The sequence below is a fragment of the Phoenix dactylifera genome, chromosome 3 (genome assembly GCF_051530095.1).
Source record: "Phoenix dactylifera cultivar Ajwa chromosome 3, Ajwa_hap1_PhDact_Kaust_v1.1, whole genome shotgun sequence".
In the NCBI taxonomy this organism is placed as follows: Eukaryota; Viridiplantae; Streptophyta; class Magnoliopsida; order Arecales; family Arecaceae; genus Phoenix; species Phoenix dactylifera.
Window position 1 is genome coordinate 31328002 of NC_143192.1, and position 16108 is coordinate 31344109.

Consider the following 16108-nt stretch of genomic DNA (forward strand, 5'->3'; position numbering starts at 1 on the left):
TTTTTCCCTTTTTATATTCATATTATTTAAATTGAAAGTTCAGATATTTGAGCTGTTTGGTTGTTTAAAAGGAGAAAGTCATAAGCAGATATAAGTTGAAAGGATGGGGAAAACATGGGACTGAGTAGAAATTTCCAATTCCAGGACTTCTTCTTTTTTTTGGTTAAAAAATTCCAGGATTTCGAAGAACATATGTACATCTAAAATCGAAAAATACAAATCTCGTAATGGACATCCAAATGCATCATCAATGTTTTAAAAAATGGAGGCAGTATAAGGGCAGTCAAGGGGCTAGATACTGAATATCTGTATGTGAGCCACGTATGCAAGTGCATATATGGTGAGTATTTCTAAAATATATTAAATAAATAAAATCTATCAAACACAATAACAACAGCAATATTTTTTTAGGATTCTTGACAGCAATGACTATACCATAATTAATACATGTATCCACCTCACCTAAAACCAATATCTAACCTAACTGTCTAATTGAACCTGTTTCATTCACATGGACCTGCATCAGAGTGGGCTGTATATGAAGTCACACAAAGCTTAAAAGGGCTAAATATGTGATCCCACAACGATAAGGAGGCATCAGAGGCAGCATCGTGATGCTAATCCTATTGTACATGCATCTACAAGTGCTAAGTGAACCAAATTTTCGGCTCACATGCAGCATGATGACATATAATGGCTATGTAGGGAATGCAGTGTGGTCAAGGGACCGCACCCTAATCTTTCACATACAGATTGTATTTACATGTATCAGGTGCAGCTAAGACCAACCAAAAGGGCTCTTATGGGTCAGGATTTTGAGCCTACAATCATGCAATTTGGTCCAGATTTAGTTTTCAAATGATGTAGAATTATATTGAGATGTGATGGACGTCCAAATAACTAAATCATGCAGCACGCAATAGAAGCTAGCATAGTTTTCTTTTAAGTAGGACTTTTACCATATTCAGCATCCAACAAAAGAAATAAGAATACAAAGTTATTAAAGTGGACTAATTAGGTGGCCAGACAGACCAGTAATACCAAGATCAGTCAATTGTTTATTTTCCTAGTTTAGGAGTTCTAAAAGAATTATGGAAAAGTTGGCTAGCTGGAGGGGTATTACTCGCTGATTTTTGTGAGATTTATTTCTTGGTTAGTCCAGGTCGAGGTGGGAAAGAAGATTGATTAGTACATTAACAAGGCCTTTATGGGTGGCGCTTGGATGGTGATGTATGGGCATCTATGTGAATTATTTTGAGTGGAATAATGAACTACAGGCTTCTTTCCCTCTCCCTCTTCTATCTTCTTAAATCTTTTATTCTTCTCCTTTTTCTGATTCTGAATCATCTCCTATCCTATCCTTTACTTATTCTGCTTAATCTCTCCCTTAGTTTTCTAATCTCAACACTCTGTCGTAAAATACTTCAATTATCTTTCAATCGATTGATGTTATTAATTATGTTCACATTTCGCATTAGATCTACAGCTGGTTGTGCTAACACATATTAGTGCACTGCTGTTTCAACTGATCTGAAGTCAGGCTTGGAACATGGATGCTGAATATTTCTTTTTTTCTTAATTCTGAGAGCTCTTTAGGAGGTTATTTTGCTATATTAGTTGTGCAAGGGCTGAAAATCGTAATTTGCATGAGATCTAACCAAATCTGACACAAATTAACCATTCAATCCTCACATAGTCTACAATAACTATGCAACTACAATACACACCCCTAGTTCAGCAACCTATTCGTTGGGTGATATCCATAAATGCATATACAGGAGCAAATGCCCTCTATTCTCGCACTTTAGCCCCTACTAAGTTTGCAGTACGTCGGGTGCAAAATCAGTAACAAGGGACACATAAAGTGCTTATGGATAAGCCATGAAGAAAAATTACAAACACTACAAATTTCACGCAATTTAAGTGGTTGGTCATCAACATTTTCAAGCAAAATAAAGATAAAAAGAAACTAAAGGTTCAATTGTGTTGAAAAAACAAACCTGAAGCAGCCAATTTCTCATTTTTGTTATTATTAGTTGAGATGCTTGCCCCTTTTGTGCTATTTAATTTGCTTAGTACCATCTTTAGCTCTTCTTTTATATGGTTCTTCCTAGGCAAAGTGTCTTCCATGCTAAAGGCAACTTCTAAATCAGGTATCGCAACTTCATAGCATTTTAATGAAGCATTTGCCTTTCCTCTCCTATACCATGCCTACAATTAAAAGAAATAATAAATTAAAAAATGCAATTGAAGATTAACAAGTACCAAGAAAAGTGAAAAAGTATCATACTAAATTACATATATTAACAAAAGGAACCATTAATGGATACACGATTAAGCAGTGAAAATTATAACAGTTAGAAGAATCGTGATACCTTCGTACATGTACATGTATTTGTATGTGTCTGTGGATTTGTGTAGCTCTGTATATTGACATGTATATTTCATAGTGACTCTTGAAAAGCTCATGGCATTTTAATGATCTATTAGATATAAGAGGATGCAACATATTCTAAAAACAAGGTCAACTCCTAGCAAATAGTGTGGTCTCCATTCATTGCATAAGCACACAGTAACCTCGTAATACAATTAAATGAAATAGCCCTAGCCACCGCTCAGTACAACTAATTTCATAATCAGACATGGTGGTGAGATTTTCCTCTGCTGATCTACTAATCTTCTTCATCAAATATAATCTAAGAAGTTGCAAGAGAAACCAATTAAGAATCTTGTCTGCTCATGTATTTTTCCCTTAACGCATTTCTTGGTTTAATATTTCTTTCATTTGTCACTAAGAATCTTCTATACACTTCATATGCTCGCAATTAGTTGCATAAACAAGAGACTCAAAAGTTAAATTTAAAGAAGTAAATTCCATTGCTTACCTTAACATAACCAGGAGAAAGTGCAATAGCTCTGTTACAGTCATGTATGCACTCTTCCAAAAGGCCCAATTTCTGGGAGATAAGCAAATAAAACAGAAGGTTATGATATCGAATATAACTTTTGCTGATGATTCAGAAATATTTTAATGATTGTTAATAAAATATACAATGGTTACATCTGGTGATATCAAAAAACATCTTGAGAAATTTATACCATCATATATTAAATTATAGAGCATTCAGCTTGGTTTATTAATTCAAGAAAAATGGTTCATCAAAATATTCCCAGGTTTACCTAGACATTGTTACGGTTCACAAGTTACCTAGAAACTTAATTATCGGGACTTCTATAGTGCTCAAACTTTGAGACACTTAGACAAAACAAAACAAAGTGCAGTACTCCATCACAATCTAAAGATGGAGTTTCATGCTTATGCCAAGTACGAGTGTGGACACTTGGCACTCTTTTGTGGAGTTCTGTCGAAAAACACCTTATTGCAACTGATGAAGCTTGTATTCTCAACTGTATTCCCTTAAACAATATCATCTAACATGTCCAAAACTCATATACCACCTAGTGCAGTGTCACACCTTTTCTTCCTTAATGTTGTCATAGAATAAATGAAGCCGTCGTCTTCAACATATTTTAAGATATTTTCCTTTTTTGTAAATTGTATTGTATGGAAGTGACTTCCATGTTGAGATTTTTGAAGGTTGTGTCAAACACTTGGAGACACCTGGACACTTGGCACTGTGTCAGTGTCTAGGTAACACTTCATATAGCAACTTCCATCAATTTTCAGAGCACAATTCTACAAAGTTTCCTGCACAGATTCAAGTATGGCACAATCAGTTTGCATGCACCACTTGTATCAACATAGTGTACCAGTTGTGCTGATTGAACCATGTGGCGGTATAGAACCATACCATAATAAGCATCATACCAGCTAGTTTTCACTTAGGGCGTACATGGCTTTTAAACCCTCAACTATACTTGGTAAGTTCACAGCAAAAATGAATAATACATTACAAAAAGTATCCTATGACAATATATGGAACACAATGCGAAGCCCAGGACTTTCTAAACCATCTGCCTCAGATTAAAAACTGCACAGCATGTTTTACTTATTATTTGTACAAAATTATATAGGTGAGTGTGAATTCTTGTCAGTTATCTTTTCAATGATCAGGAAAGAGTGGCATTCAAAAAGTTTCTTCTTTGCCCAAACTCTTAAACAAAGTTCTGAAGGAAGGAAATGATCTCAATCAACTCATATAAAGATAATTACTATTCACTTGAACAACAATTCCAATAGAAAAACTCACATGCATGGAGGATGCACGGTTAACATAGAGTGTTGCTGCCAAGTTCACATCTATATCATCATAATTCAATGGTGCATACCGTAATGCCTGTTAAAAGAGAGCAGCACATATGGATAAATGTTTGCCCAAAAAAAAACAAGAAGAAGACGAAGGGCAAGAGGCAGAAGTCTATCTTTTTAGTATCTGCAGCAACTATTTATGAATCTTAAAGAAAATAAAAAAATAAAAATCGATGAAAACCAATCACGTATTCAAGGGGCAATAAATCATACAAAAAAAAAGAAATGACTTTTTTTTTGAAAAAAAATATTTTAGTCTTCAACTCGCAAAGAAAAAAACGCTCGGAGAAAAGAAAACTGCCAGTTCTTGAAAATAGATAGAAACAAAAATGATAAGCAGCATCCTAATACCTGAGAATAATAGCTTAAAGCTTTCACATAATCCCCTTTCGAGAAGCACTCGTTTCCTTTCTGCTTCGAATCCAGAGCTGCAGCCTTGCTTTTCCGACACAGTGCCATTTCCGGGTCAGTTAGCTCCTTAATAACCTAAAATTTCACGAATGGAAGGATCAAGGCATCAAAGAAATCTCAGAATATATTACGTATAAAAAAAAATCAAGAAACCGGGAATTACATGCTGAAATTGAGGCAAAGGGCGGAAGAATTCAAGAAGGGAAGAGCAAGTGCTCGTGAGGTTTTCCGTCGTGCTCTCGCCGATCATCCGCTTGAGGTCGTTCGGAATCAGAGATTTCAGCCGCTCCATGCCCGGAATTTCTACTCAAAGTGCTCGACAGGAGAGACCCCTTTAGAAAAGCAAACCCTAATCTCCAGAATTTCCAATGGAGGATTATACTACACCTCCCTAAAACCCTAAGGCCTAAGCTCAGTGCAAAAGGTGCAGACGTGGCCGAAGGCTTCCAAGGAAACGTTTATCCTATGCGTACCAGTCCAAAATTGCCTTAAAAATTTATTTTTACAAATAATTTTATTACTTGTTTTATCAAAATACTAATAATTTGAAAATTTATAATTAATTATTTTGGGGAAAAAGTTCCTTCCAAAAATTCTATTTCTTATCTCCTCGTCCGTGGATTTTCTTGCAACCAAGGCACCATCAATCTATCAAAATTTTACTCTTAGACCATCTTTTTTATTTTAAGGAAAAAAAAGGGCAAAGGGCAGATCGGTATGCGCCAAAGTCAATCCCTCAATGCTTTAGAATTTATCAAAGTTTAAAATAATAATTATTATTGTAGTTTTTCAAAATTATTATCATATATTTTAAAAAATATTTAATAATGACGGTTATTTTTTATTTATATTATTTTACCCAACTAAAACATAGCTCGAATTCACAAGCACATCTAATTATATTAGGAAAAATTAATAAGCAATGGTTCAACCAAAATTGTTTATTATTTTTGCTGAGATGGCCAAAATTAAAACAAATGTGTGCATGAGTCTTCGCAATCCATGGGATGTTTGATTGATGTTAGACTTATCCGCAGGATTTGTATACATTTAGAAGGTTCAAATTCTTCAATCTAATGTTTTGTCTTTTGCCCTACTTATTGATGTAACAACTCAAGATCTCAGCCAAAATAGCTAGTGAGAAGGTATTATTTGGATTCCTTGATGCTGTATAAATACCTAAGATCTATCCAGTAAATAACTGATATGGAGCTAAACACACGCCTGCACGGATCTGCATATACTCTGCTCGTTCAAGCGCTGACGTTCTCGTCAGACTAAAGGTTCAAATCCATTCAAATCTAATCACAAATATCACGATCGGCTCATGGTCAGTCCTAATAAATCTGTGTTGTAGTGTTTCCTAGTCCACATAGGTTATGGTCTAGATCCGTTCTGATACAATTTGTAGCAATTAAAGACCTCATCCAAAATGGCTAGCCAAAAAATATTATTTGGATTCTTTGATTCTATATAAGTATCCAAGATCTACCCAGCAAATAATCAATGTGGAACTAAACACATACCCGCACGGGTCCTCATAATTAATCTTTATACCGGATTTGTTTTCTGAAACACAGGTATTAAATATTTGCCATACTATTATATCCTCATGTTAATTGGAGGAACTAGATACCAGGATGTGGAACAGGGAAATGAATGAAATATGGAACTGAACTCTCAAGAAAAGATACGCAGTTGGATTTTCTTGAGAAATAAAAATTGATGTATAGGAGGAATACATGGTTGAATTTATGTTAACTTGACCGCATTTCAAGTGAATGAGCAGTATGAAGACCAGTTCACACCATACTGTTGGATTTACCATTGAAGAAAGGATAGTTAGGAGCCAGTTGCCACTTCTATTTTATCTTATCTTTTTACTAAAATCCTTTCTTCCCCGGAAATGTAGGCGGTGGGCGGAAGCAATGGCGGCGTTAGGGAGAGGGGAGGAGGGAGTGGAGGTGGTAGAGGAGGCGGGCGAGAGCAAGTTGGAGGTGGTGTTGAGGGTGAGGACGGCCTCGGGAACGATGTTGGAGCAAGCGGCGTAAATGGAGGCAGTGAGGGAGAACTTGTTCTCTCGCACTCCCCTTAAAGACAAGCTCGTTTTTGGTTGGCGAGGAGGACGCCGCAGAAAACGGAGACGAACAGGAAGGGCAGGGGCTTGAGATCGATGGGGACTGTGGAGCCGGCGCCATCACGGGCGATGCGGCGATACAGGACTAGCGCAGTAGTGGTGTGGCCAAGGAAGATGAGCATAGCCGCCGCGGCCACCATGATGACCATGATGGGGTGGCTGCGGTGGGCGTGCCGGAGAAGAGCGGTGGTAGGATGAGGCAATTCTGCCGGCCCTGATGGTGGCTGGGATGGTGTGGCTCCAGATAGCTCTCCCTCCCGAGAAGCTTCCTCTTCCTCTCTCTTTCTGGCGCCGTTGCCGCCGCCACTCACCATATGGCATCAGGGCTAGTGGGGAGAAGCAGCTTCCGCCATTAACAGCGCCGCCCACTGCCCACCGCAAGGCATCTGGTCTACCCCCTGCAAGGCAGCGGGGCTAGGGGAAGAAGCGACTTCCAGAACGCCCTCGAGGCTCAAAAAATTTACCGCGCCAGCTATCTTTTAAAATTACAAAATATCCTGAAATTCAATAAATTTACCACACTAGGCACGCCCATGACCAGCTACTGATGGTCAAATGAAAACGGTCCAAGTTAGCTCGGATGGCTAGGAATTTATATAGGTTAAAAGGACTAAAAAGCCCTTTGAAGTGCTGGAGAGAAGTCTAAGACTTAATTGGGAGAACTTTTAGAAAACCAAAAAGTACCTTCTGATCCTCCAAAAACATTTTTAGATAAAATAGGGGTGTTTGGTAAAAATTTCGGAAAGATGTTTTAGCTTTTCCAAAAACCTAAAAATAATTTTTTGAAAGAAACTCTATTTTGAAGTTTTTCGGAAAAGTACTTTTAGGCCCAGTAGAAAAGCTGTTTTTTTAATCAAAATACTCATGATAAAATATAACAATTACATAAAATGTCATTTTAATAAATGTTTAACCAATTTATCACCTAGCTAAAAAATTTGGTAAAAATTTCAGAAAGATGTTTTATCTTTCCAGAAAGATAAAAACATCTCTTTGGAAGAAGCTCCATTTTGAAGTTTTTTGGAAAAGCACTTTTAGGTCCAGTCGAAAAGCTGTTTTTTTGATCAAAATACTTATGATAAAATATAACAATTACATAAAATGTCCCTTTAATAATTGTTTAACTAATTTATCACCTAGCTAGAAAATTTGTTATATTATAGAAAATTAATTTACACTAATATTATAATATTTTATTCCTTTATTATTGTATTATACTATAAATATAATATTATATTATATTATATCATAATACATTGATATGTTATGTTAAATAATTTAATATTATATTAAATTATTATACTATAGTATACAATATTATAACAATATTATATTATATTACAGTAATATTATACTATATCATATATTTATGTATTAATACATATTATAATTTATCATACTATATTGTATAATACTATGCAATATCCTTTATAGTCATTTTGTCATACCAAAAAGTACTTTCATAGTTTGTTTACTAAACATATGTTAAAGTGGCATAGCAATTTAGAAATATAGTTACCAAACAGCAAACAATTTTTTATAAAAACTCTACTTCCAAAGGCTCTATTACCAACAGTTCCCCTAAACGGAGCCTAAATACACACACACATAGGGTTAGGAATTTATAAAAGTTAGAAGGACTAAAAAGCCCTTTAAAGTACTGTAGAAAAGACTAAGAAGATATATATTCGGTTAGGAATTTATAGAGGTTAAAAAGACTAATATGCCTTTGGAAGTGCCGTAGAAAAACCTAAGAACATATATATTGATGCGCAACCGACCAAGTCTCTGCGTTGACTTTTGATTTTTTTATTACATATTTTGTTGAGAAGATCAAACAACCATTCGCAATGCAAATCTACTCACTCTTCTGCTTGTCACCAACTTTTGCACCTCAAACCCAACACCCAGGTCCAGCCATAAGACAAGGTCGTATACTTTCTAGGACAGGGCCCTAGAGAGAATACTAGACCTGAAAATTATTACAACCTTAATATCATTAAATAATAATGATCTCAATTCATAAAGAACAATAAAATTGGTACAATTACAAAATTTAATCATCCAACCAATATCAGTAACGATCTATCTATTTATCCTTTTATCCATGATTCCAACCCTAGCCAAGTATTAAGCGACTTGCAACTCTGAAAAAAATAGAAGAGATGGTGTAAGCTTTACAGCCTAATAAGAATCTCCATACATCCACACCAACACAATAATATAACATAAGAGAGAACGAGTAGAGAGAAAAGAGTGATAAACAGAGAGAAAGCAAGAGAGAGAAGAACTAGAGAGAGGAGAGAGAAAATAAGGAAAGAAGAAAAAGAGAGCTGTGAGGCCCTCTCTCCTTCCCTTTATCTCCTTTCTAAAATAGAGTAAGGCCCTGTTTGGGGGAGCCATGGGCAGTAGAGCTGTTGGAAGTACAGCTGTTGGAAGTAGAGCTGTTATAAAAAACTGTTTGCTGTTTGGTAACTACATTTGTAAAATGCTGTAGTACTTTAACATATGTTTGGTAAACAAACTGAGAAAATACTTTTGTATGACAAAATTACCATAAAGGACATTGCATAGTATTATACAACAGTATAATAAAATATAACATATATTAATATATAAATATACGATATAGTATAATATTATTTGTAATATAAAATAATATTATTATAATATAGCATAATAGTAATATAATTATTAGAGTAAATTAATTTTTGATAATATAATATAATATTAAATTATTTAACATAACATATTAATGTATTATGATATAATGTAATAAATATTATATTTATAGTATAATACAATAATAAAGGTATAAAATATTATAATTATTTGTATAAATATAACATAATATTAAATTATTTAAAATAACATATTAATGTACTATGATGTAATGTAATATAATATAATATTTATAGTATAATACAATGATAAAGGTATAAAATATTATAATTATTAGTAAAAATTAATTTCTCATAATTAATGTATTATGATATAACGTATTATGATATTATATTTATAGTATAATACAATAATAAAGGTATAAAATATTATAATTATTGATATAAATTAATTTTTCATAATATAACATAATATTAAATTATTTAAAATAACATATTAATGTATTATAATGTAATGTAATATAATATAATATTTATAGTATAATACAATAATAAAGATATAAAATATTATAATTATTAGTATAAATTAATTTTTCATAATATAATATAATATTAAATTATTTAACATAACATATTAATGTATTATGATATAACGTATTATAATATTATATTTATAGTATAATACAATAATAAATGTATAAAATAGTATAATTATTAGTATAAATTATTTTTTCATAATATAACATAATATTAAATTATTTAAAATAACATATTAATGTACTATGATGTAATGTAATATAATATAATATTTATAGTATAATACAATAATAAAGGTATAAAATATTATAATTATTAGTAAAAATTAATTTCCCATAATTAATGTATTATAATATAACGTATTATGATATAATGTATTATTTTTGTAGTATAATACAATAATAAAGGTATAAAATATTATAATTATTGGTATAAATTAATTTTCCGTAATATAACATAATATTAAATTATTTAAAATAACATATTAATGTATTATGATGTAATGTAATATAATATAATATTTATAGTATAATACAATAATAAAGGTATAAAATATTATAATTATTAGTATAAATTAATTTTTCATAATATAATATAATATTAAATTATTTAACATAACATATTAATGTATTATGATATAACGTATTATAATATTATATTTATAGTATAATACAATAATAAAGGTATAAAATATTATAATTATTAGAATAAATTAATTTTTCTGAATATAACATAATATTAAATTATTTAAAATAAATATTAATGTATTATAATGTAATGTAATATAATATCATATTTATAGTATAATACAATAATAAAGATATAAAATATTTTAATTATTAATGTCAATTAATTTTTCATCCTCCGAATGACCATTTATCTGTCTAACAATTTTTCTTGCGGAAGGGAGTCTGACAGCTAGGATTCTTGGCTCCAGCAGATTTTTAGGTTTATAAAGGGACAAACTATGTAATTATTATATTTTAATATGAGCATTTTTGTCAAAAATACAGCTTTCTGACAAAGCTGAAAACAGCATTTTCGGAAAGCTCCAAATTGGAGCTTCCTTCCAAAAGCTGTTTTCAGCTTTCCGCAAAAGCTGAAACAGCTTTTCGGAAATTTTACCAAACACCATTTTTTATCTAAAAGTACTTTTGGAGGACCAGAAAGTACTTTTTGGCCCTCTAAAAGCTCCCCCAAATTAGAGTCCAAGGCCCTTGATGATGCTGGTGGTTGGCAACCTCTAGTGGCCGACAACCTACAGCAGTGTCGGCGATGTACCATGCCTGACGACGGCAGACAAAATAGAAGAAAAGAAGTATCAAAGCAGGGGAGACCCTATTATCAGCAATTTGACGACTCGCCGACTAGATTCAAAGCAAAAATAGTTGTTGCAGTGGTGCATGGGGTCAAGGGACCTATAGTTAGCCAATAGGTGGCCGGCTGCGACTAGCAACTGGCAGCACCAAACCCATCAAAAAAATCGGGGTTCCAACCCCTTAAACTATGGAATAGAGCATCTTAGTGGCTGGAACCTCGACCATGGCCATAAGCCACTGCGCGGCGCCAAAGAGAGCCTCCAATGGCAAGCGTTGGCGGAAGAACCAGCCGGAAAAAGAAGAAACAAGGTTGATTTCCAAAAATAGAGAAAAACAAGGAGTTGCCCTTCGCAGCCAAATTCTGGCGATCACCAGCTGGAATCAAAGCTCCAAATAGTCCAAAGGGGGCCCACATTTCTTTGAATCCTTAGTTGGATTGCGACAAGGGTGCCCATTATTCCACTGCTCTTCATTCCGTATTCAGATGCACTATCCAGAGCCCTTCAACATACTATGGAGACCCATGTCTTAGAGGCATATAAATTGGTGCCGGCGGCTATTCAAATATCACATCTTCTATTTGCTGATGAATGTATGCTCCTAGTGTGGGCCATAAGGCAGGAGACAAGGGCCATCTGGAGGATCCTTGAGGATTACTGTGCAGCCTCTGGTCAATGGGTCAATTTGGCCAACTTAGCGATTACTTTCAGTCCGAAGATCAAGGTGCAAGTGAAGATGGATATCATGGAAATATTGGGTGTGGGTGAGTAGGTGGACACTAGGAGGTATCTAGGCGTTCTCATCATAGGGCGTCGCCTTCGATGCAGGGATTGTGCGGACGTTGAGATGAACATCAGACTTAGGCTTGAGGGGTGGCAGATGGGCGCACTCTCCATGATGGGTAGAGTTATCTTGGTGCGGTCGGTTCTCGGTTCGATCTCGATCTATCTGCTATTGAACACCATCATGCCGGTGGTGTTGTTGAGGTCTTATTGATCAATTGTGTTTGATCCCCTATTTGATTTTAATGAGCCCAAAACACATGAATATATTTCTAATTGTACTAATGAATTTAAGTGAGTGTTTCAGGAGAAAATACATAAAAACTTAAGAGGAATTCATTAGGAAAAGGTTCAAAGAAATTAAGATGAGTTAAACACTTTGAATGAACCATAGTTGCAATTGGACAGTACATGAGACGTCTCCCACTATGGACGAGATGTCTCTGGCACTTAGAAAATGGACTGGCACATCCTCGAATCGACTTCTGCAGTAAGACAGAAGACTGTCTCAAATATGCCAGTGCATGAGACGTCTCCAGTTGAGCGCAAGCCATCTCCCACAGTGAAGAACAGAACAACACTTTTCTCTGGGCAGAACGCGAGCCGACTCCCGACATACGCGAGCTGTCTTCTTCAGAGAAATGACAGAAGAATGGTTTTTGCAAGCAGTGCGCAAGTCGACTTCAGACTATTATGAGCCGTCTTCCGCAGAAAGACAAAAACTCATTTTCAACCTGAGACGAGCCGACTCATAGAAAGGCCGACTCAAGACGTTTCTAACTTGAGACGAGCCGACTCATAGAAAGGCCGAGACGTCTCCAAATCTGCTGGCACTCCAACGGCTAGTTTGTCAGAAATCCAGAAGTGGCAGAACGGCTAGATTTCAGTGTCTAACGGCTATTTCTCAAAGAGAAGACTATATGAAGGGGTGTTTTAACCGTTCTTCAACAAGCATTTTAAGCATTCAAGGGATCTTATAGAGCATTTAATACATACACCTCAAAAGAGCATTTCAAGGGCAATTCAAAGAAAAAGAGAGAGAAGAAAAGCAAGTGGTTGAATTCAAAGCTTCCTCTCTAATCAAAGTTGCCTCAGTGATCCTCAACTTCATGTCAAATCAGAAGAGGGTCAAGTAAAGGAGAAGCCAAAATTCTTCCAGCAGCATCTTTGCTTACATGCTTTCTTTCTTTACTCTTTTATTTAAATTGATATATTTGCTTATATAAAGAAGCTTGTAATTATTCTAAAAACAATCTTTTCTTATCTTGTAACTTGATTCAATCTGGAGATTGAATCAAGGGTTTAAGGCTTTGTCCAAGCCCGTGAATTGGATTGTATTCAACTAAAGTTGGTTGAGGTTTGGTTTTAAGTTGGTGATCCAGAAAAAACCAACTGGATTCATTGTGATCTCGGCAAAACAATGAGTTGGATTGTGAACTCGCAAAACAACCAGGCTGTAAACTAAGGATTATAGTGAATTCTCAAGTGAGCTTGGAGAGTGTACGTAGGAACAAGAGTTAGCTTCGAACCACTATAAAACCTTGTGTATTTGTGTTGTGATTTATTTGTCTTCCCTTCTTTACTGCATTTCCATTATTGCTTCAATTTAAAATCAAGAAAGCTTTCACTAAGTAAAATTTGAATAGCATAATTTTTAAAGACCCAATTTATCCCCTCCCCACTTGGATTGTCTTCTGGGCATTAAGTGGTATCAGAACAGGTGCTCTAATTTTAATTTATTAACCCAACCGTCAAAAGATAAAGATCAGATGGCAACCCCCTTTGGATCTTTTCTAGCTAAAGGCCAATCCACTAATAGGCCCCTTTTGTTCAATGGAACAAATTATACCTATTGGAAAGCAAGAATGAGAATTTTCATTCAAGCATAAGATTATGACCTTTGGAGCATAATCATTAATGGACCACACATCCCTACACACATAATAGATAATGTAGTTATCCCCAAATCTGAAAGAGATTGGCATGACAATGATAGAAAGTTAGCACAATTGAATACCAAAGCAATGAATGTTTATTATGTATTAGATTCTAATGAATTCAATAGAATTTCAACCTGCATTTCTGCCAAAAGAATATGGAATAGACTTGAGGTTACCCATGAAGGTACCAATCAAGTTAAGGTATCCAAGATTAACATATTAGTGCATAATTATGAATTGTTTAAAATAAAACCAAATGAATCTATAACTGCTATGTTACTAGATTTACTGACATTGTTAATGGTTTAAAAAGTTTAGGTAAATCATATGCTAACACGGATATTGTCAGAAAAATTCTTAGGTCCCTTCCAAGGTCATGGAAAGCTAAGGTGACAGCGATTCAAGAGACCAAAGATCTCAACACGTTTCCACTAGAAGAGCTTCTTGGATCTCTAATGATATACGAGCTGCCCATGAAGCAACACTGTGAGGATGAAACCCAAAGAAAGAAGATTATAGCCTTGAAGGCCACTACTCAAAACAAATATGAGGACAACAGTGAAGAAGAAGAAGATGATGATGATGATGTAGCACTCCTAGTAAGGAAATTCAACAAATTCTTGAGGAGAAGGAAGCTACACTTCAAGAGAAATTCCATAGTTAGAGGAGAATTAGAAAAAGAAAAAAGGAAAAGAACCTATCATATGCTTTGATGTAAGAAACCTGGACATTTCAAGCAAGAGTGTCATCTACTAAAGAAAACGTTTAAGAAGAAGAAGAAGGCCTTTGTAGCAACGTGGAGTGATAGTGAGAAGATATCATCCGAAGATGAACCTCAAGAAATGGTAAACCTTTGTCTCATGGCACACGAAAATGAGGTAAGATTTGAACCCTTCTTAAACTTTACTTTTGAAGAATTACATGATGCTTTCCATGAGCTAATTGATGATTATAGAAAATTTGGAATGAAAAACAAAGAACTGAAAGCTGTAAATCAAACTCTTGTTAATCATTATGAAAAACTTGATAAGAAAAAATAATATTTAATCAATGAAACTCAAAAGCTAAAATCTGAAAAACTGACCTTAGCAAAATAGAATGAAGACTTGAATAATGAAAACCAAAAGCTAAAGAAAGAAGTAGATAAATACAAATATATTGTAGAAAAGTTCACTTATAGCTCAGAAAAAATAGAAATAATTTTGAACAATCGAAGAGCTGTTTCTAATAAAGCCAGTTTAGGTTATAGGCCAAATAACAAATAGAAGCTTCTTAAAAACTTTTTTGTTAAAGCAACTAAAACTAAACCTAAAGAAGTGTTGCTGGAAATTGGACCCGGGGGCTGCTGCGGACCAAGGAGGGGGAGGAGTTCCGTTGCCGGGATGGTGGGAGACGGTGCGCCGACTGGCGGTGTTCCCCTGGGTAGTCCTGCAAAAAAGCCGGTGGCCGGATTATCCGGCGTCGGCCCTCCGAAGCTTAAGTCAGAGGGGGCTAATCTGTCTGTTGTAGTGGAGGAGGGCCCGCCCCTTTTATAGAGGGACATAGCGTTACCTGGGAGGTGACAGGGGAGTTTGTCTCCTTTTGCGATAATTGGACGCGATCACGCTCATTAATGTTGTTGTGGAGAATAAGGCCGGATCAGACCGGAGTCAGGGAGCTGTCACGGTCGGTTGGGCCCATTGGAGTATGTTGAACCGCCGGTTATGGTAGGCCCGGGGGTTCGTAGATGGTAAGTTCATTAATTGCTGAGTGAACCGGTGGTCAGGGTGAGCCATACGCTGTGATGGTTCAGTGATCCGGAGATCGTCTTGAGCGGTGTTCATTTAATGACTGAGTGCATCGGAGGCCCGAGGGGGTCTTATGCATTAATGACAGGTCATGCCGAGTTCCTGTGGAGATCCTGTGCCTTGATGACTTAGGGACGATGGCAGATTGTAGTGGAGTTACGTACTTGGTTGTCAGACTTGTTGGAGGATTAGGCAGTGATTGGGTATTCGGCTAAGGCATGGGCCTAGCGGAGGTGCCGAGCCGAGCAGGTCGCTTAGCGGAGTCTCCTGTGGCGGGATTGCTCCTGGTCGGCGCCCTTCGGTC

The 16108-nt window shown here is 35.4% G+C and overlaps 1 protein-coding gene across 5 annotated transcripts in view; it reads right to left on the bottom strand.

Moving 5' to 3' along the window:
• Nucleotides 1-5124, bottom strand: part of TPR9 (Tetratricopeptide repeat (TPR)-like superfamily protein) — a 28355-nt gene extending 23231 nt beyond the window's left edge. For 4 of the 5 annotated variants that reach the window (XM_008815601.4, XM_088717949.1, XM_088717952.1 and 1 more), the window contains exons 1-5: nt 4845-5124; nt 4622-4756; nt 4212-4298; nt 2886-2957; nt 2001-2211 (exon numbers count right to left, since the gene is read on the bottom strand). In XM_008815601.4, the coding sequence (XP_008813823.1) occupies nt 2001-2211; nt 2886-2957; nt 4212-4298; nt 4622-4756; nt 4845-4973 (634 nt within the window). In that variant the 5' untranslated portion in view covers nt 4974-5124. The remainder of the gene's footprint in view (nt 1-2000; nt 2212-2885; nt 2958-4211; nt 4299-4621; nt 4757-4844) is intronic. The other variant, XM_088717950.1, reaches the window with a different exon arrangement.
• Nucleotides 5125-16108: the final 10984 nt, after the last annotated feature.